Below are 24,443 nucleotides of genomic sequence, written 5' to 3'. Positions count from 1 at the left end.
ACTCACACATGCAGGGCTGGCACAGTACCCACACCATCCAGGCCTGTGTCACTGGGCTCGGCCAGGCGAGGCTCCCCTTGGGAGGCTGCCACTACCCTCAGCTCCTGACAAGGCTGTGTCTTTCCCAGTGAGGAGGAGCTGACCCTGACCAGGGAGAACTCCATTCGGAGGCTGCATTCCCATCACACAGATCCCAGGAGCCAGGTGAGCGCCAGAGTTGGGTGCATGTGTGCAGGGTGTGGTTGTACTGGGGTCTGCTTGTGCCTGGGCCCCTCTGCAGACCAGGAGCACAGCTCTCTGCTGGGTCAGCCGCTGACTTGCAGCTGGGGCTGGCTGGGGTAGAGGTGAGAGGGTGGAGCTGCTTTGGGTCTGCTAGGACCGCTCTGGAAGGCCCCCTTCAGCACTGGCCTGGGGCCTTCTCTGGGAAGCCACCATCAGTGCTGCTTCCAGGGTGGGTTTGGGGTGGCAGTGGGAAAATGGGGATGTTTGTTTCCAGGAGAGAATGGACCTGTTGGGTTGGGGGCAGGCGAGTAGGGAAGAGGCTGGTGGAGGACAAGAGGGGAAGAGGCTGAGCTCTGTTCTAACTCCCCATGTCTGGGCCCTGCAGCCGGAGGAGAGTGTAGGGCTGAGAGCCGAGGGCCACCCTGATAGTCTCAAGGACAACAGTAGCTGCTCTGTGATGGTGAGGCCCCCGGCCCCACCGGTGTCCCCACCACTCTCCTCAGGCCCCTGTCCTGGTCCCAGATATGGTGCGTCAGCAGCCCCCTCACCATCCCTCTCGCCGTAGCCCTGGCTCACGCAGCCCCGCACCGCACCTCTGCTCTCCCGTCTCCCCCTCCCCATGCCTAACACTCGTTCCTGGTCCCCCATCTCTGAGCCCCTATGCTTCTGAGGCAACCATTCCCCCTGCTTATGCCTGGCCTCTGATCCCACCGTGACCCAGCCATGCCCCTCCATGTCCAGCCGCCCTGCCTTGGTTCCTGACTTGCCCTCTGCCCTTGGCCTCCAGAGTGAAGAGCCCGAGGGCCGCAGTTACTCCACGCTGACCACAGTGAGGGAGATCGAAACACAGACTGAACTGCTGTCTCCTGGCTCTGGGCGGGCCGAGGAGGAGGAAGATCAGGATGAAGGCATCAAACAGGCCATGAACCATTTTGTTCAGGAGAATGGGACCCTACGGGCCAAGCCCACGGGCAATGGCATCTACATCAATGGGCGGGGACACCTGGTCTGACCCAGGCCTGCCTCCCTTCCCTAGGCCTGGCTCCTTCTGTTGACATGGGAGACTTTAGCTCATCTTGGGGGCCTCCTTAAACACCCCCATTTCTTGTGGAACAGACTCCCCATCCCACCGACTGTTCGACCTTTACCTCCAACCCTTCTGTTCATCGGGAGGTCTCCACCGATTGAATCTCTCCCACCAGGCATGCAGGTCACTGTGTGTGTGCGCGTGCCTGTGTGAGTGTTCACTGACTGTGTGTGGGGGGGCGACTGTGTCCGTGGTGTGTGCTGTGCTGTCAGATCACAGTAAAGTGAATTGTGGTGTTTGTGCCACAGGGTTTGAGTGGCTGTGTGGGGAACACTATCAGGGTTTGGCGTGTATGTTGTGTGGCTGTATGCGACCTCTGCCTGAAAAAGCAGGTGTTTTTTTCAGACCCCAGAGCAGTATTAATGATGCAGAGGTTGGAGGCGAGAGGTGGAGACTGTGGGTCAGACCCAGGTGTGCAGGCAGAGCTGGAGCCGGAATCTGCCTCCAGTGTGAGGGAGCCTGGCTCCCCACTTGGGAGCGCTGGGGGCAAGTGTGAAGCGGCCAGTCCCGGGGTCAGCCAGAGGCTTGAACTGTTATGGAAGAAGCCCTCTGCCCTCTGGTGGCCTCTGGGCCTGCTGCATGTACATATTTTCTGTAAATAAACCTGCACTGGGAGCTTCTTGCAGGAATATTGCTCCGAATTGTTTTTAATTTTTTCTTTTTTTTTTCTTGCCCTTTCCAATAGTTGTATTTTTTATTTATTTTTATTTTTATTTTTTAGAGATGGGGGGGTCTCACTATGTTGCTCAGGCTGGCCTTGAACTCCTGGGCTCAAGCAATCCTCTTGCCTCAGCCTCCCTAATAGCTGGGACTTTAGGTGTACACCACTGTGCCTGCTTTGAATCCTTTAATAAGAGAAATAAAATTATCCAATGTTTACTACTGGGATTGCTTAAAGTGAGCCCCCCTGCCCTGGGGGGTTAATTCCTGTGATTGTGAAAGGGGCTCCTTCCAAGGCATCTCTATGCAGGCATCCCCTTGGGAGGGCGCCTGAGAGCCGGTGGAGTCTGGAATTAGGGATGTGAGCCTCGTGAGGCTAAAGTTGATAAGGTAAAGTTGCATCCATAGTTGTTTGTGATACCCTGGGGAGTTGCTTGAACTTGGTGACAAGGCTCCTGTTCAATGGTGGTGTGGGAGAGAGAGACAGCAGTGATTATAGACCGAGGGAGTAGTTCAGCTGAGGTGAAAGAGGTGATGGGGCAGAGAATGTCGCCTTTCACTCTGGGTTTCTGGATCACTAATTCAAGGGTCTTCTGGATGTTTCTCTGGGTGTGGGATGGAGTTCTATGCGGTTTATTTTTAGCTGGCCTACCCAGATACACTCAGCAGAATACCTAGATTCAGTACCCAAACCCTTCTTAGTCTGAAATCTGCTGGATTTCTGGCCTAAAGGAGAGGCTCCCATCCTTTGTTCCCCAGCCAGCCTACGACTCTGAATGTGGAGACTGAAGATCTAAGATCCTAATATGTACATTTTGTGTAAATATGTGCATATTTGTACATAAACAATATTCTGTTTTTAAATAAACAGACAAAACTTGTTCTGTCTGGTTTCTGTCTTGCCCCTTGAACTGTGTAAGCTCTGAGTCACACGCTGTCTGTCTCAGGACCATCCTTCCTGTAGTCTCAAGTAGGCGAGGACTTAGGATGCCTGTAGCTGGGAGGGAAAGGGAAAGAATTGGCCTCCACAAGGCCTTTGGCTATCCCCAGGTAGGAGAGTGGAGCTAAGGACCTTTTCCAGGATAGCTAGTGCCTTAGTTGGCAAAGTGTTTTAAATTCTTTTGTGTGTGTGTGTGTGTGTGTGTGTGTGTGTGTGTTTTGTTTTTTTTTTCTTTAGAGTCTCGCTCTTTTGCTCAGGCTGGAGTGCAGTGGCACGATCTAAGCTCACTGCAACCTCTGACTCTGGGGTTCAAGCGATTCTCTTGCCTCAGCTTTCCAGTAGCTGAGATGACAGATGCCCACCCCCATGCTCAGCTAATTTTTGTATTTTTAGTAGAGATGGAGTTTCACCATATTGGCCAAGCTGATCTCTAACTCCTGACCTCAGGTGATCCACCTGCCTCGGCCTCCCAAAGTGCTGGGATTACAGGCCTGAGCCACCATTCCTGGCCTGAATTCTTTATTGTACTGGAGACTCAACAACAGCTATGTGAAATAGGCAGCAGTGTACGTTTTTTACAGGTAAATAAACTGAAACTCAAGTTAAATGAGTTTTACAGCTGTTAGAGGTGGGAGGATTTAAACGTCCATGAGTTTGCTCCCTCCATTTTCCTGGGTGTGGAAACTGAGGCTCACTGAAGTCATGTGATTTGACTTAGGTGCTAGGCTCATCAGGCAGGGCCCAGGCAGCCTCCCTCATGAGTGTGCTTTTGTGTCACCTTGCTCCTGGGCAAGCCCCAGGTCTCTAACTTGGACCCAAGAATTCTAGTCTCTAAGGGAATTGGTCACCTGCTCACACCCCAGACACCATCACCCCACCCCAGGGCTCTGACATCACCTCCCCTGACCAATGAACGAAGTCCAAGCAATGGGTGAGGATGTGAATGTCAGCTACCTCCCCCACCCTGTGGTTGCAAAGATGCTCTAACAGGAAGTGGGTTAAGGAGCTGCACTGCTTCCTGCCCCCAAAAGCTGAGCGGGGCAAGAAGGGCGAGTGCCAGCCTGGGCCACGAGACACAGGACACAGTTTCTTGCCAGGGTCCTGGCAGCTTCCTCTTCAACAGCCACTTCCGTGTGGCCAGAACCCCAGAGGCAGGAGCTGCTGCCTGTTGCCCAGGCCACCCTCCACCCCCAGTTGGGAGCCCTGCCCCCCTGGGGCTGGGCCAAGCCCAGCAGCTGGCTGGGATCCCATGGGGCACTGGTAGGGACCAGGTCTTGGGAGATAGAGGTAATCGGGCCAGTGCCCTGGAGCTCTGGCCATGAAGTCTCGGCAGAAAGGAAAGAAGAAGGGCAGCTCCAAGGAGCGGGTGTTTGGGTGCGACTTGCAGGAGCACCTGCAGCACTCAGGCCAGGAGGGTAAGGAGGCCACTCAGCTGCTGTGGGTGGGTTGGGAGGCACTGAGCGTCTGCAGCCCAATCCAGCCAGAGGGGCAGAAGCAGCTTCGAAGTGCTCCTAGGGAAGAGGCAGTGGCCTGGTTTTGCCATTCAAGAGAACTGTAAGCAGGCAAGACAGGAAGGGTGGCTGCCTTGTGTAGCTTTCTGAGGATGGGTGGATGAGGGGATGAGAATGTAAGCACCCACAGAGCAATGAGGGGGAGGATGGAGAGACTGGAAACCCAGGAAGTGTGGATGAAACAGCGGGCAGGTGACTGGGAACAGGAGAGGGAGGTTGAGGCGACAGGGTCAGGAGGGGAGTGGCTGAAAGGGCAGTGATCTGAATGAAAGGAGACAGGGAAGGGCCCCAGAAGGGTCTCAGGATGGCCCTTGAAGCAGGTGGTTTTCTGGCTGGAAAACACCCAGGGACGAGGTCGTGGGCTGTTCCCACTGCAGCCTCGCTGGGTTGCAGGGAAAGATGTGGGGCTGGAAACAGCCTCCTTCCCCAGTCTCTGTGATTCTCTTGTTCTCCCTGTGCAAAAGAGAAACAAGCTCAAAGTGGGGACCAAGGGGAGACGCTGCTGAAATGGGGAAGAATGAAAGAAAGCGTGAGGCCTGGCTTGAAGCCGGAGGTGCAGGGTACAAAGGAGGGTGCGTGTGGAGCTGTCTGTGGAGCTTACCTAGCTCCCTCCCTGGGTTACCTTGGAGTGGGCTCTGAAGCCAGAAGGACCAGGGACAATATCAGGTTCACAGCAGGGCCCGACATGGAGCAGCCACTCAAAATCATTTCTTAATTCAATTTGAAATCGAACCCAGGTATCCTGGCTGCCCAGCCTAGCTTGTTTTTGGCACTTCAGGCTCCTCCTAGAGAAGGGCACAATTCTTTCCCCACTCTACCCCATCCCACCCCACCCCAATCTGTCATTTCCTCTTTGTCCCCTCCTCTGCTCTGGGCTGTGGTGCTTGCAGTGGAGGCAGGGTGATGGTGGTTCCCAGATCATTTCCTGCTCTTAGCCCCACCCCTGCACCCCTCCTTCCCCTTTTCTCCTCCCGCGAGAGGACCCGTATCCCCATTAGCCTTGGTTAAGGGAAAGCCCAAACCCCAAGGAAGAATGTGAAGTGGCTGAAGCAAACTTCTCTGAACCTTCCTCTTCTCATTGGGCAGAGCGGAGGTGGCACAGCCACGAGTGCCCGGCTTACTCCTTTCTAAGGGATTCCTCTCAAGAGCTATGATTCTTGGCCAAGGACCATGAGATTTAATTGGGGGTGTTGTCCTCCCAGCTCAAGGCAAACCCTCAGTTCAGCCTTTCCTGGTACTGCCCTTTCCTGTGGTCCACCAACCATCCCTATCTTGAAACACTGAACCCACAGCCAGACCAGCCTCTGCCTGCATTCCCAGCAGGGAAGGGGCACGCTCTCTAGAGGGGACAGACATCTGATTGCTGGGTCCTGATCCTAGCTGAATCTCAGCGCAGGGGACTAGAACCTCACCTGAGCCCAAGGGTGGGGTGATCTTGGGCACCAAAATAGCAGTGGTGGCCGCTTCCCTATCCCCCAGGTCTTCCCGGTACAGAGAGGTAGAAAGTGAAAGGAAGGACAGAGAGAGGCTGGTGATGGTTCTGTTTAACCCAATAGCCACAAAAACACGAAAGCAAGGAGATGTGTTTCCGGTTGTTTTATCATCCCCGGTCATCTTGGTCTCCCCCATCCTCACAACCTTGCTCCATCTCAACCCTCTCTCCAGCTCTTTGCCCCCATATGGGTCTCTTCCTTCCCTACGCCCTATATGTACTGAGTTCTTTCTTTTCCTAATCTTCGATAGATTGTTCGGATTTCTAATTCTCCAGGTCCCTAAGCTTTGGGCCCTCCTCCCTGAACCTACCCTCATTTCCTCATGTCTCCCTCCCTTTGACTTCATCCCTCTAACCCTGTCTGTAGCCTTTATCTCTGACATTATCTCTCTGATCTCTAGCTCCCTAACTCCCCCATCTCAGTGGCCCTGTGGTCTCTTCCCCCATCTCCTTGACCCAGTTCCTCTATGGCTGTGATTCCTTAGGCTCTTGAGTGTAGTCTTTAAAGGACTCTGGAGGTTCAAAATCAACAGAGGACAGGATGGAGAAGACCTGGTTTGGATGCTACTCATGTGACAAAAGCCTGGTGGTTTAGGTGACAGCAGAGTATTTATGAGTCAAAAGAGTTGGCTTAGCATTGGGCACCCAAGAGTACAGCAGCAGCTCAAACAAGGAGGGCCTGTCCCAGCTCTGCATTCATCACGGGGAACCTGAAGTCAGAGGGATCCTAGAAAACGGGAGCGGGTACTGAAAGGATGGATGGTGAACTGTAGGGCTGAGACTAAGGACAGGCAAGAGAGGTGACTAGGGTGCAAAATTTAAGGAAGCATTCACTTTCAGGGTCCTACAAGTGCTCTAGGTGCCTTTTTTTTTTTTTTTTTTTTTTTTTTTTTTTTTTTTTTCTGAGATGGAGTCTTGCTCTGTCACCAAAGCTGGATTGCAGTGGTATGATCTTGGCTCCCCGCAACCTTTTCCTCCCAGGTTCAAGCAATTCTCCCTGCCTCAGCTGCCTGAGTAGCCAGGACTATAGGTGTGCGCCACCATGCCTGGCTAAGTTTTGTATTTTTAGTAGAAACAGGGTTTTGCCATTTAGTCAGGCTGGTCTTGAACTCCTGAGCTTAGGTGATTCACACACCTCAGCCTCCCAAAGTGCTGGGATTACAGGTGCATTCTTAAGAACGTACTCAAGACCAGGCATGGGCACCGTTGGCATTTGTGTGGCCCTGAGAATAAGTGCGTCCTTAAATTTTGCACACTAGATGCTTCCATAATCCCACCCAACTCCTGCCTGTGGTGTACAGGAAGATGAAGAGCTTGGAAGCCAGGTTGTATGAGGAGACTTGAAAGATTGTGATTGGCCAGGCCCAGTGGCTCACGCCTGTAATCCCAGCACTTTGGGAGGCCAAGGCAGGTGGATCACTTGAGGTTAGGAGTTCGAGACCAGCCTGGCTAACATGGTGAACCCCCATCTCTACTAAAAATACAAAAATTAGCTGGGAATGGTGGTGTTCGCCTGTAGTCCCAGCTACTCGGGAGACTGAGGCTGCAGTGAGCCAAGTCTGCACCACTGCATTGCAGCCTGGGCAACAAATTGAGACTTCATCTCAAAAAAAAGAAAGAGAAAAGGGCCAGGTGCTGTGGCTCACACCCGTAATCCCTGCACTTTGGGAGGCCGAGGCGGGCCAATCACCTGAGATCAGGAGTTTGAGGCCAGACATAGAGAAACCCTCTCTCTACTAAAAATTCAAAATTAGCCAGGCATGGTGGCACATGGTTGCAGTAGGCTCAGATCTTGCCATTACACTCCAGCCTGGGCAACAAGAGGAAAACTCTGTTTAAACAAAAAAAAAAAAAAAAAGAAAGAAAGAAAGAAAGAAAGAAAGATTGGGGTTGATGAATTTATTCATTATTTTCTTCATTCCACATTTCTGTCATACTTTATTCAACAAAGAGCTTGGGATGACTTCCAAAACCCAAAACTTTACAAAAAGTTAGAATAAATAACTGAAGTAATTGGGTTGAAGGAAAAACAAGAGGAAGAGAAAGATCAGCACCCAGAAATGCATATTACATGGCTCTATGATTCTTAGAGGTGAGCTCTGAGCTTCCTAGTGGTTAAAGAGGTAAACATAGGCCAGGTGTGGTGGCTCACGCCTGCAGTCCCAGCGCTTTTGGTCAGGAGTTCGAGACCAGCCTGGTCAATATGGTGAGACTCCATCTCTACTAAAAGATACAAAAATTAGCTGGGCATGGTGGTGTGTGCCTGTAGTCCCAGCTACTCAGGAGGCTGAGGGACCAGAATTGCTTGAACCCACCCAGGGCAAGACTCTGACCCAATATAAATAAATAAACAAATAAACAAACAAACATAATCAAGTGCAAGACTCATGTGGCCCATAAGAAAAAAAAATAGATGGCTTAGGAGAAACACAGCTTTTTCTTTTTCTTTTCCTTCCCTTCTCTTCCCTTCCCTTTCCTTTTCTTTCCTTCCCTTCCCTTTCCTTCCCTTCCTTTCTTTCCTTCCTTTCTCCCTTCCCTTTCCCTCCCCTCCCCTCCCTTCCCTTTCTTCTTTCACAGTCTTACTCCATTGCCCATTCTGGAGTACAGTGGTGTCATCATCACTCATTGCTGCCTCAAACTCCTGGGCTCAAGCAATCCTCCTGCTTTAACCTCCCGAGTAGCTGGCACTACAGGCGTGAGCCACCACATCCTACTAATTTTTTATTTTTTGTAGAGATGAGGTCTTGCTGTTACGCAGGCTGGTCTGGAACTCCTGGCCTCAAGTGATCCATCCGCCTTGGCCTCCCAAAGTGTTGGGATTCCAGGCTCCAGCTTCCATGCCAAACCCAGCTTTTTCTGATACTGATATATGAGAGGAATTCCTCTGATGGGTCCTAGTTAATAGGACCCAATGTTTTGTGATTGGCAATATTCTCCTTTAAATCTCCAAGGGATGTTCTTGATTCTCGTAATTGATTAATTCAGAGTCATTTAACAAACATTGACTGAGCACCTGCTCTGTTTCAACACTATGCTAGATGCTGGGAGGATGTTATTATATGTTAGGAGGTATAAATACAAAATAAACTAATCCTAACAGATTGCAAGAAGTGCTATAATACAGATGTGAACAAAAGACTGGTGAACTATAATATAGACATAAGAAAAAGGGTTAGAATTGGTGGCTATGTTTAAAATGTGATTTGTTTTTTTTGTTTACTGTTTTTTGTTTTTGAGAGGGAGTCTCACTCTGTTACCCAGGCTGGAGGGCACTGGTACAATCTCAGCCTACTGCAACCACTACTTCCCAGGTTCAAGTGATTCTCCTGCCTCAGCCATCCAAGTAGCTGGGACTACAGATGCACGCCACCATTCCAGGCTAATTTTGTATTTTTAGTAGAGATGGGGTTTTGCCATGCTGACCAAGCTGGTCTTGAACTCTAGACCTCAAGTGATCCGCCCCACTCGACCCCCCAAAGTGCTGGAATTACGGGTGTAAGCCACCGTGCCTGGCCTAGGTGGCTCAAGCCTGTAATCCCAGCACTTTGGGAGGCCGAGGTGGGTGGATCACGAGGTCAAGAGATCGAGACCATCCTTGGCACGTGCCTGTAATCCCAGCTACTCAGGAGGCTGAGGCAGGAGAATTGCCTGAACCCAGGAGGCGGAGGTTGCGGTGAGCCGAGATTGCGCCATTGCACTCCAGCCTGGGTAACAAGAGTGAAACTCCGTCTCAAAAAAAAAAAAAAAAAAAAGAAATGCATAGAAATGCACAGAGGGTAATGTAATTCCAGGCAAGGGAATAATATGAGTAATGGTACCAAGGCTTGCTTATGGACTACCAAAGGGCTGGATTATAGGATTTGTCACGGAATTGTCTGGAGCTGTGGCTGGAATGGTGTCTGGACCTGGTTTGTGAAGGGCCTTATATACCAGGCTGAGGAGTTTCTATTTAATTTTGTACCTTTAAGGTAAGCAATGTGGATTAAGGTGGGGCAGAGTTGGGTGTATTCGAGGCAAAAAATCTAAAGTAGAGAAGTGCTTTAGAAGACGACTATGTAGCCTTGTGGAAGTGGGATTCAATACATGTTTTTGTTTTGTTTTGTTTTTGTTTTTGTTTTAAGACTGAGTCTTGCTCTGTCACTGAAGCTGAAGTGCAGTGGCACAATCTTGGCTCACGGGCAGTCTCCGCCTCCCGGGTTCAAGCAATTCTCCTGCCTCAGCCTCCCAGTAGCTAGAATTACAGGCATGTGCCGCCACACCCAGCTAATTTTTGTATTTTTAGTAGAGATGGGGTTTCACCATATTGGCCAGGCTGATCTCAAACTCTTGGCCTCAGGTGATCCACCCGCCTTGGCCTCCCAAAGTGCTGGGATTACAGGTGTGAACCACCTCGCCTGACCCAGTTTCTGAGGATCTATCATGTATGAGACACCATGTCAGAAAATATAAGGAATACCATGATGGATCACACTTAGATTTTGTCTTTAAGAAGCTTACAGTCTAGTAACAGGCGGGAGGCCAGGATTGGGAAAGCGTACAGCTTGTTGTAACCTTGATTTGAGTTCTGGCTCTAGCTGGGTGCTGCTGGGCACTCAGTACTTCTTTGACCCTCAGTTTTCTTATCTGTAAAATGGGGACTAGAATATCTAATTTATTTTTTTTTTCAGATTTTCTTGTTTTGATTGCCATGGCTCTGTCATCCAGATTATCTAATTTTTAAGATTAAATGATAGACATATACAAAGCAGTCCAGGTGTGGTGGCTCGTGCCTGTAATCCCAGCACTTTGGGAGGTCGAGGTGGGTGGATCACCTGAGGTCAGGAGTTCAAGACTAGCCTGGCCAACATGATGAAATGCTGTCTCTACCAAAAATACAAATATTAGCCGGGCGTGGTGGCACGTGTCTGTAATCCCAGCTACTTGGGAGGCTGAGGCAGGAGAAGTGCTTGAGCCAGGAGGTGGAGGTTGCAGTGAGCCAAGATTGTGCCATTGCACTCCAGTCTGGGCACTCCAGAGTGAGACTCCATCTCAAAAAACAAACAAACAAAACCTACAACAACAACAAAGAACTAACAGCCATGATCTGAGCTTTCATACCAAAGGGTGTGTTTTAAAATAATCCTCAGCAGTCCTGTCCCATTTCAGTTGGGACAACTAATGTTCCTTCACCTTATGTACAGTGTTATGTAAATGCACTTTTAAGATAAATCCTTGGCCGGGCGGTGGCTTATGCTGGTAATCCCAGCACTTTGGGAGGCTGAGGCAGGCAAATCACCAGGTCAGGAGTTCGAGACTAGTCTGACCAACATGGAGAAACCCTGTCTCCACTAAAAATACAAAATTAGCTGGGCGTGGTGGTGGGCACCTATAATCCCAGCTACTCGGGAGACTGAGGCAAGTGAATTGAAGAGGTTGCAGTGAGCCAAGATTGTGCCATTGAACTCCAGCCCAGGCGACAGAATGAGATTCCATCTCAAAAAAAAAAAAAAAAAAAAAAGATAAGTTTTTTACTCTTTCTCCCTTCTCTTTTTTTTTTTTCTCTTTTTTTTTGAGATAGGGTCTCACTCTGTCACCCAGCAGGCCAGAGTACGGCTTCCTGCAGCCCTTGCCTCCTGGGCTCAGGTGATCCTCCCACCTCAGCCTCCTGAGTAGCTGAAACTACAGGTGTGCACCACTACACCCTTTTCATGTTTTTGTTTTTGTTTTGTAGAGACAGAGTTTCACCATGTTACTCAGGCTGGTCTTGAAATCCTGGGCTCAAGCAATTTACCTGCCTCAGCCTCCCAAAGTGCTGGGATTACAGGTGTGAGTTACCCAGCCTGACAAATTTCACTTTAACAATGGCAGAACTTTTTCTAACATGTGCACAGCCAGGTCACACACACAAAAAAACTTTCTAACGAAGGGCTGATTGGGTAGTTTGGAGAGGCAGTGAGCTCCCAGGACCTTTAGGACCCACTAAGCAGAGATACTATGGGTTTGCAGGGTGGAGCTGATGACCTGTAGGAATGTTTCTAACGAGTTTTTATTCCATGAGCTTTGCCCATGGTCTCCCCAAATCCCCTTCTCTGATGCTTCCATTTCTCAGACTCACTGCAGTCTCTGACCTCCCAGATCTTCTGATTTTGGTGTCTCTGCCCCATCTGTGTTCCCAGTGCCACAGGTGCTAAAGAGCTGTGCAGAATTTGTGGAGGAGTATGGAGTGGTGGATGGGATCTACCGCCTCTCAGGGGTCTCCTCCAACATCCAGAAGCTTCGGTGAGTCAAACAGAGCGGGAGGGCTCTGTGACCAGGAGGCCAGGGAACCAGAAGGTCATAGTAAGGATTGCCAAGGACAGCAGACAGGGGGAGTGACAGGCAGTGGGGAGAAGGAAACACAGAGGCTAGATAAGGTCCTAGGGAAGTGCTCTAACAACTCCTAGAAAAAACGTGGAGACCATGGGCACTCCCCGAGTTTGGCGCACACACACACACACACACACACACAACACACACACACAAACTCCACTTTCACATACACCATCCCCACACACACACCTAGCTTTAAAAGAAAAAACTTAGATATAATTAACATATCACAAAATTCACCATTTAAAAAATGTATAATTCAGACTGGGAGTGGTGGTTCACTCCTGTAATCCCAGCACTTTGGGAGGCCGAGGAGAGCAGATCGCGAGGTCAGGAGTTCAAGACCAGTCTGACCAACATGTGAAACCCCGTCTCTGCTAAAAATACAAAAATTGGCTGGGTGTGGTAGTATGCGCCCATAATTCCAGCCACTCAGGAGGCTGAGGCAGGAGAATTGCTTGAACCTGGGAGGCGGAGGTTGCAGTGAGCCAAGATTGTGCCACTGCACTCCAATCTGGGTGACACAGCAAGACACCATCTCAAAAAAAAAAAAAAAAAAAGAAAGAAATTCAGTTGTTTTTAGTATATTCACATAGTATATATACTTCAGATCGTGATGATGTATAATCATCACTACAATCTAATTCCAGGACATTTTCTTTTTTGATGGTTCATACCACCATGTCTGCCTAATTTTTGTATTTTAGTAGAAATGAGGTTTCACTATGTTGACCAGACTGGTCTTAATATTTTTTTTCAATTTTTTTTTTTTTTTGGGATGGAGTCTTGCTCTGTTGCCCAGGCTGGAGTGCAGTGGTGCGACCTTGGCTCACTGCAGCCTCTGCCTCCTGGGTTCAAGTTGTTCTTCTGCCCAGCCTCCTGAATAGCTGGGGCTATAGACATGCGCCACCACACCTGGCTAATTTTTGCATCTTTAGTAGAGACGGAGTTTCACTATGTTGGCCAGGCTGGTCTTGAACTCGTGACCTCAAGTGATCCACCTGCTTTAGCCTCCCAAGTGCAGGGATTTCAGGCGTGAGCCACCATGCCCTGGCCTGTGTATCTTTTTTTTTTTTTTTTTTTTTTTTTTAAAGATGGATTCTTACTCTGCTGCCCAAGCTGGAGTGGAGTGGCGAGATCTCAGCTCACTGCAGGCTCTGGCTCCTGGGTTCAAGCCATTCTCCTGCCTCGGCCTCCCAAAGTGCTGGGATTACAGGTGTGAACTACCATGCCTGGTCTATCTTTTTTATTATAGCCATCCCTGTAAATGTAAACTCATATTTCAATGTGATTTATATTTGAGTTACTTTTGTTCTTTCCTTTTTTTTTTTTTTTTTGAGACAGAGTCTCGCTCTGTTGCCAGGCTGGAGTGCAGTGGCGTGATCTTGGCTCAGTGCAAGCTCTGCCTCCAGGGTTCAAGCGATTCTCCTGCCTCAGCCTCCTGAGTAGCTGGGACTACAGGCGCATGCCACCACATCCAGCTAATTTTTGTATTTTTAGTAGAGAGATGGGGTTTCACCATGTTGGCCACGATGGTCTCGATCTCTTGACCTTGTGATCTGCCCACCTCGGCCTCCTAAAGTACTGGGATTACAAGCGTGAGCCGCTGTGCCCGGCCTCTTTTTTTTTTTTTTTTGAGACCGGGTCTCACTCTGTTGCCTAAGCTAGAGTGCAGTGGCACGGCCATGCTTCACTGCGGACTCTACCTCCTAGGATAATCCTCCAACCTTAGCCTTCCGAGTAGTTGGGATTACAGGCATGAACTACTTCCCCGATCCTATATTTGCATTTCTGTAATAGGTAATGATGTTGAACATCTTTTCCTGTGCTTATTGGCTATTTGCATATCTTCTTTGGAGCAATAGTAATGTTTATTCAAATCCTTTGCCCATTTTTTTCTCCCTTTCCTATGGTGCTGACTTTACCCGTATAAAAATTTGGCTTATTTGTTTAGCTGGGCATGGTAGTGCACACCTGTAGTCCCAGCTACTCAAGAGGCTGAGGAAGGAGAATCACTTGAACATAGGAGGCGCAGGCTGCAGTAAGCCGAGATCGTACCACTGCACTCCAGCCTGGGTGACAGAGCAAGACTCTTTCTCAAAAAAGAAAAAAAAGTCGCTTATTTGTCTTTCTAATCATTGAATTATAAGAGTTCTTTTTAAGTGTACCCGTACTTAAAAAGAAAAAAAAAAAAAGAGTTCTTTATACATTCTGAATAGTACACCCTCAATCAGATAAACAGTTTGCAAACATTTACTCCCATTTTGTGGGTTGTCTTCACTCTTTTAATAGGGTCTTTTGACATACAAATGTTTTTAATTTTGACGTTCAATGTATCCATTGTTTTGTTTGCTTGTGCTTTTACTGTCCTATCTAAGAAACTGTTGCCTAATCCTAGGACTTAAAGATTTATACTTATGTTTCTTTCTAAGAGTTACACCCACCCATTTTTACATGTACCCAGTGGCACAGACTTAGGATCATCCCCTATTGACTCTTACATGCTCTTGCATTGCTACACATTATCTCTAACATATCCCTGTTCATGCATAAATCCACTTACCTGCACATGTACCCATCCTCACATTCACATCTGCATGGCAACATATGCAATACCTTATACATACACATATGGATCACATATGTATTTGTTCCAACATTCTCCTTCCAAGTCTCACACATGTTGACCCATGACAGTGCTGGGACCCATCTCTACAGCTCCCACCTCTCCCCACATTATGCCAACCCTTACCACTCCTGACCATACCGCACTTACCCAGGCAGGAATTTGAGGCAGAGCGGAAGCCAGACCTGCGGCGGGATGTTTACCTCCAGGACATTCACTGCGTCTCCTCGCTGTGCAAGGCTTATTTCAGAGAACTGCCGGATCCCCTGCTCACTTACCGGCTCTATGACAAGTTTGCCGTGAGTCGAGAGGCAGGGGGGTGGAAGACAGGGCTCAGGGGTGGACAGTCTGGTTTTGACATCCAAGGTGTGTCACATACCGGCCAGAGTCCTAGCCATCCTGAATGACAGAGACCACAGAAAGTCTTTACTGGGGAAAAGAACCCTCCTCGCCAAATATCCTAGCCCCTATTACCTCCAACCTCCTCCATCCCTCTTTTCTTCATCCTCCCTCTGCCATGTCCTTCTCCTAAGGCCCGCAGATTGCACACAGCACAGTGATGAGACTTGGGGAGACAGAGGCAGATTGTCGTAGCTGGAAGGCCCTTGGAAAGCATGTAGACCAGAACTTCCCTATACTTAAAATAATGAGAATACTTTTTAGAAGTCAAGTTTTTTCAAGGATGCCCCTCCATTCACTGTAATTGTGTATTTAACATCTTTTTTTTTTCTTTATTTTGAAATGGAGTCTCACTCTGTCACCCAGGCTGGATCGCAGTGGTGGGATCTTGGCTCACTGCAACCTCCGCCTCCCAGCTTCAAGCAATGCTGCCTCAGCCTCCTGAGTAGCTGGGATTACAAGCACCTGCCATGATGCCTGGCTAATTTTTTGTATTTTTGATGGACACAGCGTTTCACCATGTTGGCCAGGCTGGTTTCAAACCCCTGACCTCAGGTGATCCACCCACCTCGGGCTCTCAAAGTGCTGGGATTACAGGTGTAAGCCACCATGCCCGGGCTGTTTTTTGTTTTTTTGAGACAGGGTCTCCTTCTGTCACCCAGGTTGGAGTGCCGTGGTGTGATCACAGCTCACTGTAACCTTGATCTCCCAGGCTCAAGTGATCCTCCTACCTCAGCCTCCTGAGCAGATGGGACTATAGGCATGCACCACCATGCCTCTGGCTGATTTTTAAAATTCACTAGAGACAAGGTCTTTCTGTGTTGCCTAGGCTGGTCTCAAACTCCTGAGCTTAAGAAATCCTCCCACCTTAGCTTCCCAAAGTGCTGGGGTTATAGGTGTGAGCCACTGTGCCCAGCCTGAACATCTTTTCAATGTGAAAACACATGAAAAATATGCTATCTTGAATTGAGTAACACTTTTTTTTTTTTTTTTTTGAGAGGGAGTTTCGCTCTTGTTACCCAGGCTGGAGTGCAATGGCGCGATCTCGGCTCACCACAACCTCCGCCTCCTGGGTTCAGGCAATTCTCCTGCCGAATTGAGTAACACTTTAAAAATAAGTTGTACTTTATTTAGCACAACAGCACTGAGAGACCTTGAATGCTAGCAGCACCCTGCTCAGTCCACACCAGCTAGGTTGGGGTGGGGAATGGCCTTCCTGGACACAATGAAACAACTCTGCAGTCCCTGGGGCACCCACAGGGTGGCACCACTGAAGTAGCCCAGCACCACAGCTCTACGGATGGAGGATGGTAAGGCAACAAGTTGTCAAGGTCACAGAGCTACGAAGTGGCATAACCAAAATTCGGCTGCCATCTTTGTGGGCCCCAAATTCTGAGCTCTCACTGTCAGTGCACCTCAGATGATGTAGGACAGAGGAGCACAGAGTCCAGTGCACACTGTTCCTGAGAACTTGGTTAGGAGCTCTGGGGAGTAAGCAGGGGCATCGCTGGGTCATTGACTCCTGCTTCTTGCACCCTTCTCAATCAGGAGGCTGTAGCAGTGCAATTGGAACCTGAGCGCTTGGTCAAGATCCTAGAGGTGCTTCAAGAACTCCCCATCCCAAACTACAAGTATGTGGGGTTCCACATCTGCCCAGCAACCTGAGACAACTCATTCATTCTCTGCCTGGAGCCTTAACGGGGTCCTACTGGCTCCCAGGTCCTGGTCCTAATGCCTGCCCCGGGCATTCCCTGTGTGATCCCTGCCCCCGCTTTCTGCAGGACCCTGGAGTTCCTCATGAGGCACTTGGTGCATATGGCCTCGTTCAGTGCCCAGACCAACATGCATGCTCGTAACCTGGCCATCGTGTGGGCTCCCAATCTGCTGAGGTAGGCGCATGTGTGAGCAGTGTGTGGGGATCCTGTGAGACACGTGCCTCTGGGAGGCTGTTCCCAGATTGAGGTGCGACTGTGTGGGTACACTGGAGAAGGGTATGGGGCTCACAAAGCCCAGTGAAAAAAGAAGTTTTGAGATTGAGTCAGATGGGGCCCACCCATTTTAGCCCCATCTCTGTGATCAAATAAAGTCCCTAAAGGGCAGGACTTTTGTGTTTTCCTACAGTGTGTCACTGAGCTCAGGGACTAGAACATAATAGTTTCATGCCAATTTTTTTGTTTGTTTTTGAGACAGAGTCTTGCTCTGCTGCCCAGGCTGGAGAGCAGTGGTGTAATCTCAACTCACTGCAATCTCCGCTTCCTGAATTCAAATGATTCTGGCGCCTCAGCCTCCTGAGTGGCTGGGATTACAGGCGTGAGCCACCACAGCTGGCTAATAGTAGAGAGATGGGGTTTTACCATGTTGGCCAGGCTGGTCTTGAACTCCAGACCTCAAGTGATCCACCCACCTCCTCCCTGTGCAAGTGCTAGGATTACAGGTGTGAGCCACTGTGCCTGGCCCCATGTCAAATGTTTTTTGAGCAAAACATCTTGTAGTCTCTGGAGAACTGGCTGGCATATCACTCACTGTGGTGGTGTAAGACAGACTACATATGGGAAGTCCTCTAATTCATTATAAAATTTATTATAAACAAGACACCCTGGTGTGCAAAGGAAACAGAGAGTGACCCTGAGAAGGGTGTCCAAGAAGGCTTCCTTCCTGGAAGTCTTCAAGTGGCATTTGAGAATTGGAAGAATTATGCATACAGTTTAAGAGGTGGAAATGGGGTTAAGGTCATTCGAGAGAGAGAGAATAAGGTATTTTCAGGGAGAATCTGGATTGGGAAGTGTGGTGGGGCTGAGGGGGAGAATAATTCTACATCTCCACAGGTCTAAGGACATAGAGGCCTCCGGCTTCAATGGGACAGCAGCCTTCATGGAAGTGCGGGTGCAGTCCATCGTCGTGGAGTTCATCCTCACACACGTGGACCAGCTCTTTGGGGGTGCTGCTCTCTCTGGTCAGTGTCCTTCCTGCCCTCCATATATCCCACTGTCTGGGGAGTCAAGTCAGTTACAGAGAGCCTTGAAGGTCACCTAGTTCAGTTGAGTCTCATACAGGGATGTTGGTAGTGGTCACATGGAGAGAACACTGGGGAGATAATGGTGCAGTCAGGACTTGAGCAGACCTCTTCTGCTGTCAGTCCAGGGCATTGCTTGACCTCTGAGTCACCAACCTGGCTCCCAAGGCTAGTGACAGCTCATACCCACTCCCAGCCCACAGGGCCAATGTCCTGGGATCTCCCGGCCCTCTTTGTCCATGAGGACACTCTTTTGAGGTGATGGACATAGAGGCACTGTCTTTAGGGGTGCTGGTGTATCCTAACCTGGTAGTTGGTGAGGGGTGATGAAGGATTGGGTGCCTGAGATCCCTCTCTTGGCCCTGTTCCTGGCTGGCCAATTCCTTTTCTGTTCCCAGGTGGTGAGGTGGAGAGTGGATGGCGATCACTTCCAGGGACCCGGGCATCAGGCAGCCCTGAGGACCTTATGCCCAGGCCCCTGCCTTACCACCTGCCTAGCATTCTGCAGGCTGGTGATGGACCCCCACAGATGCGGCCCTACCACACTATCATTGAGATTGCTGAGCACAAGTAAGGCCTCCTTCCTGGGCCCTCCTCCCCTGTGCTGACCACCACGTTCCAACCTCCAATTATGCCCCTCCATTCTCTGTAGGAGAAAGGGGTCTTTGAAAGTCAGGAAGTGGAGGTCTATCTTCAATCTAGGTCGCTCTGGCCATGAGACAAAGCGTAAACTTCCACGGGGAGCTGAGGACAGGGGTAAGTCTGGGGAGATGGGGGGAGCTCTGCTGAGGGTGCATAGGCCCTGGCTCTACCCACATCCCTGTCTTACAGAGGACAAATCCAATAAGGGGACACTGCGGCCAGCCAAAAGCATGGACTCACTAAGTGCTGCAGCTGGGGCCAGTGATGGTGAGTAGAGGGGTGCATGTCTGCATATGAACGTGTGTGTGCTATGTGACCAGTATGGGCCTGTGTGTGCATGTGTGTGTGTACATGTAGCCAACTGTGTTCAATAATTTCAAAAATATTTAATGAGTGCCTCTTATACACCAGCCACAGTACTGAATGCTATATTTACAATGGTGAGCTCATTGTCTAGTCTATGGGTTTGTTGATGAGTGTTCACATGGGAAGGGACAGCATGGCTGTGTGGTGGTGGTGGTGGTGATGGTGATGACAGCCAGTGACTGTATTCGCAGGGAAGGGAGGGAGTTCCCTAGGTATGTGAAGGTGGGGTGATCTCTGACCTACTGGCTGGGTGGAGAGTTTGTAGTAGTGATCAAAAGAAGCTGGGCCTGGTACCTTCCAGGCTGTCCTTGCTCTCAGGCCTAAGAAAGCAGAGAGCATTCTCCAGAGCCTTCTTGAGATGTCTAGACCCCTTGCCCTTGGAGCTTAGGCCACTGCCTATCTGGTCCTCTCTTTCCTCCACAGAGCCAGAGGGGCTGGTGGGGCCCGGCAGTCCCCGGCCAAGCCCATTGCTGCCTGAGAGCTTAGAGAACGATTCTATAGAGACAGCAGATGGTGAACAGGAGCCTGAGGCAGAAGCACTGGGTGGCACAAATTCCGAACCAGGCACACCACGAGCTGGGCGGTCAGCCATCCGGGCTGGGGGCAGCAGCCGTGCAGAGCGCTGTGCTGGGGTCCACATCTCAGACCCCTACAATGTCAACCTCCCGCTACACATCACCTCCATCCTCAGTGTGCCCCCGAACATCATCTCCAACGTTTCCTTGGCCAGGCTCACTCGTGGCCTCGAGTGCCCTGCTCTACAGCACCGGCCAAGCCCTGCCTCTGGGCCTGGCCCTGGCCCTGGCCTTGGCCCTGGCCCCCCAGGTGAGGACCCAAAGATTGAACAAGACTGGGAAAGGGGACTAGAACCCTAGGCTAAAGCTGTGATGCTGGAAGATTCGCCCTAGAAAAGGCAGAGGCCTCAGCCCTTGGGCTTTGGGGTGGTTACCTTCAGCAGCCTCCCTAGATTCAGGGTTGCAGAAATCCAGTAATATTACCAGGCTATGTGAAATCTATGGAGAGGAGATCTCTAGCAGCCTTCAGAGCACTGATGTACGCAAGAATGGGAGCTGTGTCAGACACATATAGCAGGGATTACTAAGGACAGTGTGGGAATATATAATAGATGGATGGGTAATAATAATAGTAACATCAATACTATCAGCTAACATTTATCAAGAGTTTATTAAGTACTGGCCGGGCACAGTGGCTCACGCCTGTAATCCCAGCACTTTGGGAGGCCAAGGCAGGCAAATCACCTGAGGTCCGGAGTTCAAGACCAGCCGGCCCAACATGGCGAAACCCTGTCTCTACCAAACATGCAAAAAATTGGCTGGGCGTGGTTTCGGGCGCTTGTGGTCCCAGCTGCTCAGGAGGCTGAGGCAGGAGAGCTGTTTGAACTTGGAAGGTGGAGGTTGCATTGAGCCGAGATTGTGCCACTGCACTCCAGCCTGGGCAACAAGAGTGAAACTCTGTCTCCAAAAAAAAAAAAAAAAAAAAAAAAAAATCAAGTGCTGTGATTGCAGGAATTAGCTTGTCTCATTTCCTCATAACTTTGTGACATAGGTATTGTTATTTTTCTGTTTCAGCAGTGAAAACTGAGACCTTAAACTCAGGTTATCAATTTGCTATTGATTTAGGTAGAAGTAGCAGAGCTGGTATCTGATCCTTGTTCTGACACCAGTTCCTGAAGTGTCACTCATGAGAAGTCCTGAGGCAGGATAGGATAGTGGGTAAGATCATGGGCTATAGAGTTAAGTAAACTTGGGTTCAAATTTTGGCTGTGTTGCATATTAGTTACATGACCTTAGACAAATTGCTTAATCTCTCTGAGCCTCAGTTTCCTCATATATAAAATGAGGACAATACCCCACACAATAGTTTGGAGGAAAAAATAAGACAATGCATTGTAAAATGGATAGCACAGTGCTTGGCACCTGATAGGGGCTCAATTAAGGTAGCAAGCCAATAATAAGGGATATTGTTCTGAGAGGATCAGTCATGCAGAGTAGCTACGCTGGGAGTGCTGGGTCTCTGCTATAGCAATGCTAGGAGGACCCATATTGAAAAGGGTCAGGGCTTGACCTTTGTATTCCTGGGACTACTTCTCCCCCAACAGATGAGAAGTCGGAAGCAAGTCCAACCCCAGGTCCCCTGGCAGACTCAGGCCCAGACGACTTGGCTCCTGCCCTGGAGGACTCCCTGTCCCAGGAGGTGCAGGACTCCTTCTCCTTCCTAGAGGATTCAAGCAGCTCAGAACCTGAGTGGGTGGGGGCAGAGGATGGGGAGGTGGCCCAGGCAGAAGCAGCAGGAGCAGCCTTCTCCCCTGGGGAGGACGACCCTGGGATGGGCTACCTGGAGGAGCTCCTGGGAGTTGGGCCTCAGGTAAGGAGAGCTGTGTTGGGTTTGGGGGTGGCATGGAGTCAAGGGTGGACAGGGCCTCCTGATCCTGAGCCACAATGCTGTGCCTACAGGTGGAGGAGTTCTCTGTGGAGCCGCCCCTGGATGACCTGTCTCTGGATGAGGCACAGTTTGTCTTAGCTCCTAGCTGCTGCTCCCTGGACTCTGCTGGCCCCAGGGCTGAAGTTGTGGAGGAAAATGGGGAGGAAGTCTTCCTGAGTGCCTATGATGACCTAAGTCCCCTTCTGGGACCTAAATCCCCAATCTGGGAGGGTGCATCGAGTTTGGAGGAAGAGGCAGCAGAATGTGGAAGGCAGGATCTGGGACAGACTGAGGAAGAACAGGCATGCTGGGAAGTTGGGGAGGACAAGGAGGCTGAGCCTGGAGGCAGATTAGACATCCGGGAAGAAGCTGAGGGAAGTCCAGAGATCAAGGTGGAGGCTGGAAAGGCCAGTGAGAATGGAGGAGAGGCTGGGGGAAGCCCAGACACAAAGGTCAAACTGAGAGAAGGGAGTAGGGAAGAGACAGAGGCCAAGGGAGAGACGTCCAAAGGTCAGAAGAAGGCTGACAGTATGGTGGAGGCTAAAGGTGTGGAGGAACCAGGAGGAGAGCAGTATACAGATGAGAAGGAAAAAGAAACTGAGAGAGAAGAGGCTGGGCAAGGAGAGGAAGCCCAGGTAGAAGCTAGAAGGGACCTAGAGCAAGGGGCCCAGGAAGATCAAGTTGCTGAGGAGAAATGGGAAGTTGTACATAAACAAAAGGCTGAGGGAGTCAGACAGGATGAGGACAAAGAACATAGGGGGAAGGGAGATGATGAAGTACGAAAAGACCAAGGAGATGGTGAAGACAGCAGAAGCCCAGAAGCAGCAGCTGAAGGAGGAGCAGGGGAAGTCAACAAGGAATGGGAGAATGGGGACGGAGAGGCTGAGGGAGACCAGAGGACTGGAGGGGACTACTTAGAAGAGGGCACCCTCTCTGAAGGTTCAGGTCCTTCAGAGTCCCTGGAGGTTGACTGTGCCAAAGAGGGCAATGCCCACTCTTCTGAGATGGAAGAGGCAGCCCCACAGTCATCCCAACCAGAGGAGATGGAGCCTGAGGGGCAGCCCAGTCCAGAGGGCTGTAATCTATGCCCTTGTTCCCTGGGCTTGGGTGGTGTGGGCATGCGTCTAGCTTCCTCTCTGGTTCAGGTCCAACAGGTCCGCTCTGTGCCTGTGGTGCCCCCCAAACCACAGTTTGCCAAGATGCCCAGTGCAATGTGTAGCAAGATTCATGTGGCACCTGCAAATCCAAGCCCAAGACCTGGCCGGCTTGATGGGACTCCTGGAGAATGGGCTTGGGGGTCCCGACCTTCTCGATCCTCTTGGAGGAATGGGGGTAGTCTTTCCTTTGATGCTGCTGTGGCCCTAGCCAGGGACCGCCAAAGGACTGAGGCTCAGGGAGTTCGGCGAAACCAGACCTATACTGAGGGTGGGGACTACTGCCTCATCCCCAGAACCTCCCCCTGCAGCATGATCTCTACCCATTCTCCTCGGCCCATTAGCTGCCTGGAGCTCCCATCTGAAGGCACACAAGGGTCTGGATCCTGGAGTCGTCTTAGTCTGCCCCCCAGAGAACACCAGGTCCCTGACCCCCTGTTGTCCCCCCAGCGCCGATCATATGCATTTGAAACACAGGCTAACCCTGGGAAGGGTGAGGGACTGTGATTAGGACCAGAGCTCTGGGCAAAGGGGACTTTGTGATTAGGACAGAGCTCTGGGTAAGTTGTTTTGAATCTCCAGGGTTCCTGACTAGCTGTGTCTTTTTTCTGTTTTCCCCTCAAGACGGAGTTTTGCTCATGTTGGCCAGGCTGGAGTACAATGGTGCCATGTTGGCTGACCCCAACATCCACCTCCTGGGTTCAAGTGATTCTCCTGCCTCAGTCTCCTGAGTAGCTGGGATTACTAATTTTGTATTTTTTAGTAGAGACAGGGTTTCTCCATGTTGGTCAGGCTGGTCTTGTACTCCTGACCTCAGGTGATCCACCTGCCTCAGCCTTCCAAGGTGTTAGAATTACAGGTGTGAGCCACTGTGCCCGGACCTGACTAGCTGTCTCTTCTGCAGCTGCAGCAGCTGTATTGCCCAACTCTATAGGCTCTGGCCCCTCCAGATTCTCTTTTTGACTGTGGGAGGCACTGCCTTGATTGGTTTACCTGAACTTGTCTCAGATGCAAAGCACTTATCTCTTAGGAGATTCCCAAGAAAGTCAACAAGATCCTGTCCCCAGGGAGTGAGTCACTGGCCAAAGGGAACATAGGGTAGGCAGAAAACTTAAAAGAGTTTCTTAAAGTGAAGACTGGAGAATTCCAGCCAAGTTCCTCCCTTCCTCTGAGCTGTGAATCTCTCTTCATGGAAGCCAAGGGTAGAGACAGGGAGGATGGGGCCAGGTTAGAGCCTTCCATACACAAACACTTCTAGAGTTGTCCTTTTCTGTTCTGTTCTTGGACCCTTAGATGCCTCCTGACCCTTTTAGCTCCAGATTAGGAGAAACATCCAGCAAACTCTTTGAAGCCCTCAGTATTTGTTGGAGGGACTGGACTCCTCTCCAGCTCCCCCACCCTCTGCCTCCATCATATGTACAAGAGAGGTCTTGTACAGATCTCTCTGGGCTCTAATTTTTCCTTTGGAATAACTTCTTCCTATTTCAGGAAAGGGAAATGGTGTCACTCAAGTCCTGGAGCTGCTTCTCCAGCCAGGCTGG

At 50.2% G+C, this 24,443-nt stretch overlaps 2 protein-coding genes across 12 annotated transcripts in view; both read left to right on the top strand.

Moving 5' to 3' along the window:
• Positions 1–2,853, top strand: part of NECTIN4 (nectin cell adhesion molecule 4) — a 28,391-nt gene extending 25,538 nt beyond the window's left edge. For 3 of the 9 annotated variants that reach the window (XM_032260895.1, XM_032260897.1, XM_032260896.1), the window contains 3 exons: positions 129–204; positions 608–682; positions 1,010–2,853. In XM_032260895.1, coding sequence (XP_032116786.1) covers positions 129–204; positions 608–682; positions 1,010–1,234 — 376 coding nt within the window. In that variant the 3' untranslated portion in view covers positions 1,235–2,853. Of the gene's footprint in view, positions 1–128; positions 205–607; positions 750–1,009 lie in introns of all 9 variants that reach the window. The other 6 variants (XM_032260890.1, XM_032260889.1, XM_032260893.1 and 3 more) reach the window with 4 other exon arrangements.
• Positions 2,854–3,944: 1,091 nt separating this feature from the next.
• ARHGAP30 (Rho GTPase activating protein 30) lies at positions 3,945–23,618 on the top strand. 3 transcript variants are annotated; one of them, XM_032260886.1, is made up of 12 exons: positions 3,945–4,324; positions 12,068–12,170; positions 15,045–15,185; positions 16,834–16,916; positions 17,067–17,174; positions 18,111–18,238; positions 18,697–18,868; positions 18,951–19,054; positions 19,130–19,207; positions 19,730–20,131; positions 21,426–21,691; positions 21,781–23,617. In XM_032260886.1, exons 5-12 carry the CDS (start codon positions 17,083–17,085, stop codon positions 23,407–23,409), a joined length of 2,871 nt encoding a protein of 956 aa, XP_032116777.1. In that variant the 5' UTR covers positions 3,945–4,324; positions 12,068–12,170; positions 15,045–15,185; positions 16,834–16,916; positions 17,067–17,082; the 3' UTR covers positions 23,410–23,617. The 3 variants fall into 3 exon arrangements, with proteins under 3 accessions (XP_032116777.1, XP_032116776.1, XP_032116775.1); XM_032260885.1 differs by having other exon boundaries at positions 3,971–4,324; positions 15,041–15,185; positions 21,426–21,520; positions 21,781–23,618; XM_032260884.1 differs by having other exon boundaries at positions 3,971–4,324; positions 15,041–15,185; positions 21,781–23,618.
• Positions 23,619–24,443: the final 825 nt, after the last annotated feature.

Source organism: Sapajus apella, unplaced genomic scaffold, assembly GCF_009761245.1.
Source record: "Sapajus apella isolate SASKATOON/1434 unplaced genomic scaffold, GSC_monkey_1.0 scaffold119, whole genome shotgun sequence".
NCBI classification, from domain to species: Eukaryota; Metazoa; Chordata; class Mammalia; order Primates; family Cebidae; genus Sapajus; species Sapajus apella.
This window is presented reverse-complemented; position numbering and strand designations above follow the sequence as displayed.

What these genes read in the sequence shown, in the direction of transcription:
- ARHGAP30 (XM_032260884.1), top strand. Translation starts at nt 4,228, where the DNA reads ATGAAGTCTCGGCAGAAAGGAAAGAAGAAGGGCAGCTCCAAGGAGCGG. An exon ending in TCCAACATCCAGAAGCTTCG is followed by an intron (nt 12,171 to 15,040) that starts GTGAGTCAAACA and finishes GCACTTACCCAG; the next exon opens with GCAGGAATTTGAGGCAGAGC. An exon ending in TGGGGGTGCTGCTCTCTCTG is followed by an intron (nt 18,239 to 18,696) that starts GTCAGTGTCCTT and finishes TTCTGTTCCCAG; the next exon opens with GTGGTGAGGTGGAGAGTGGA.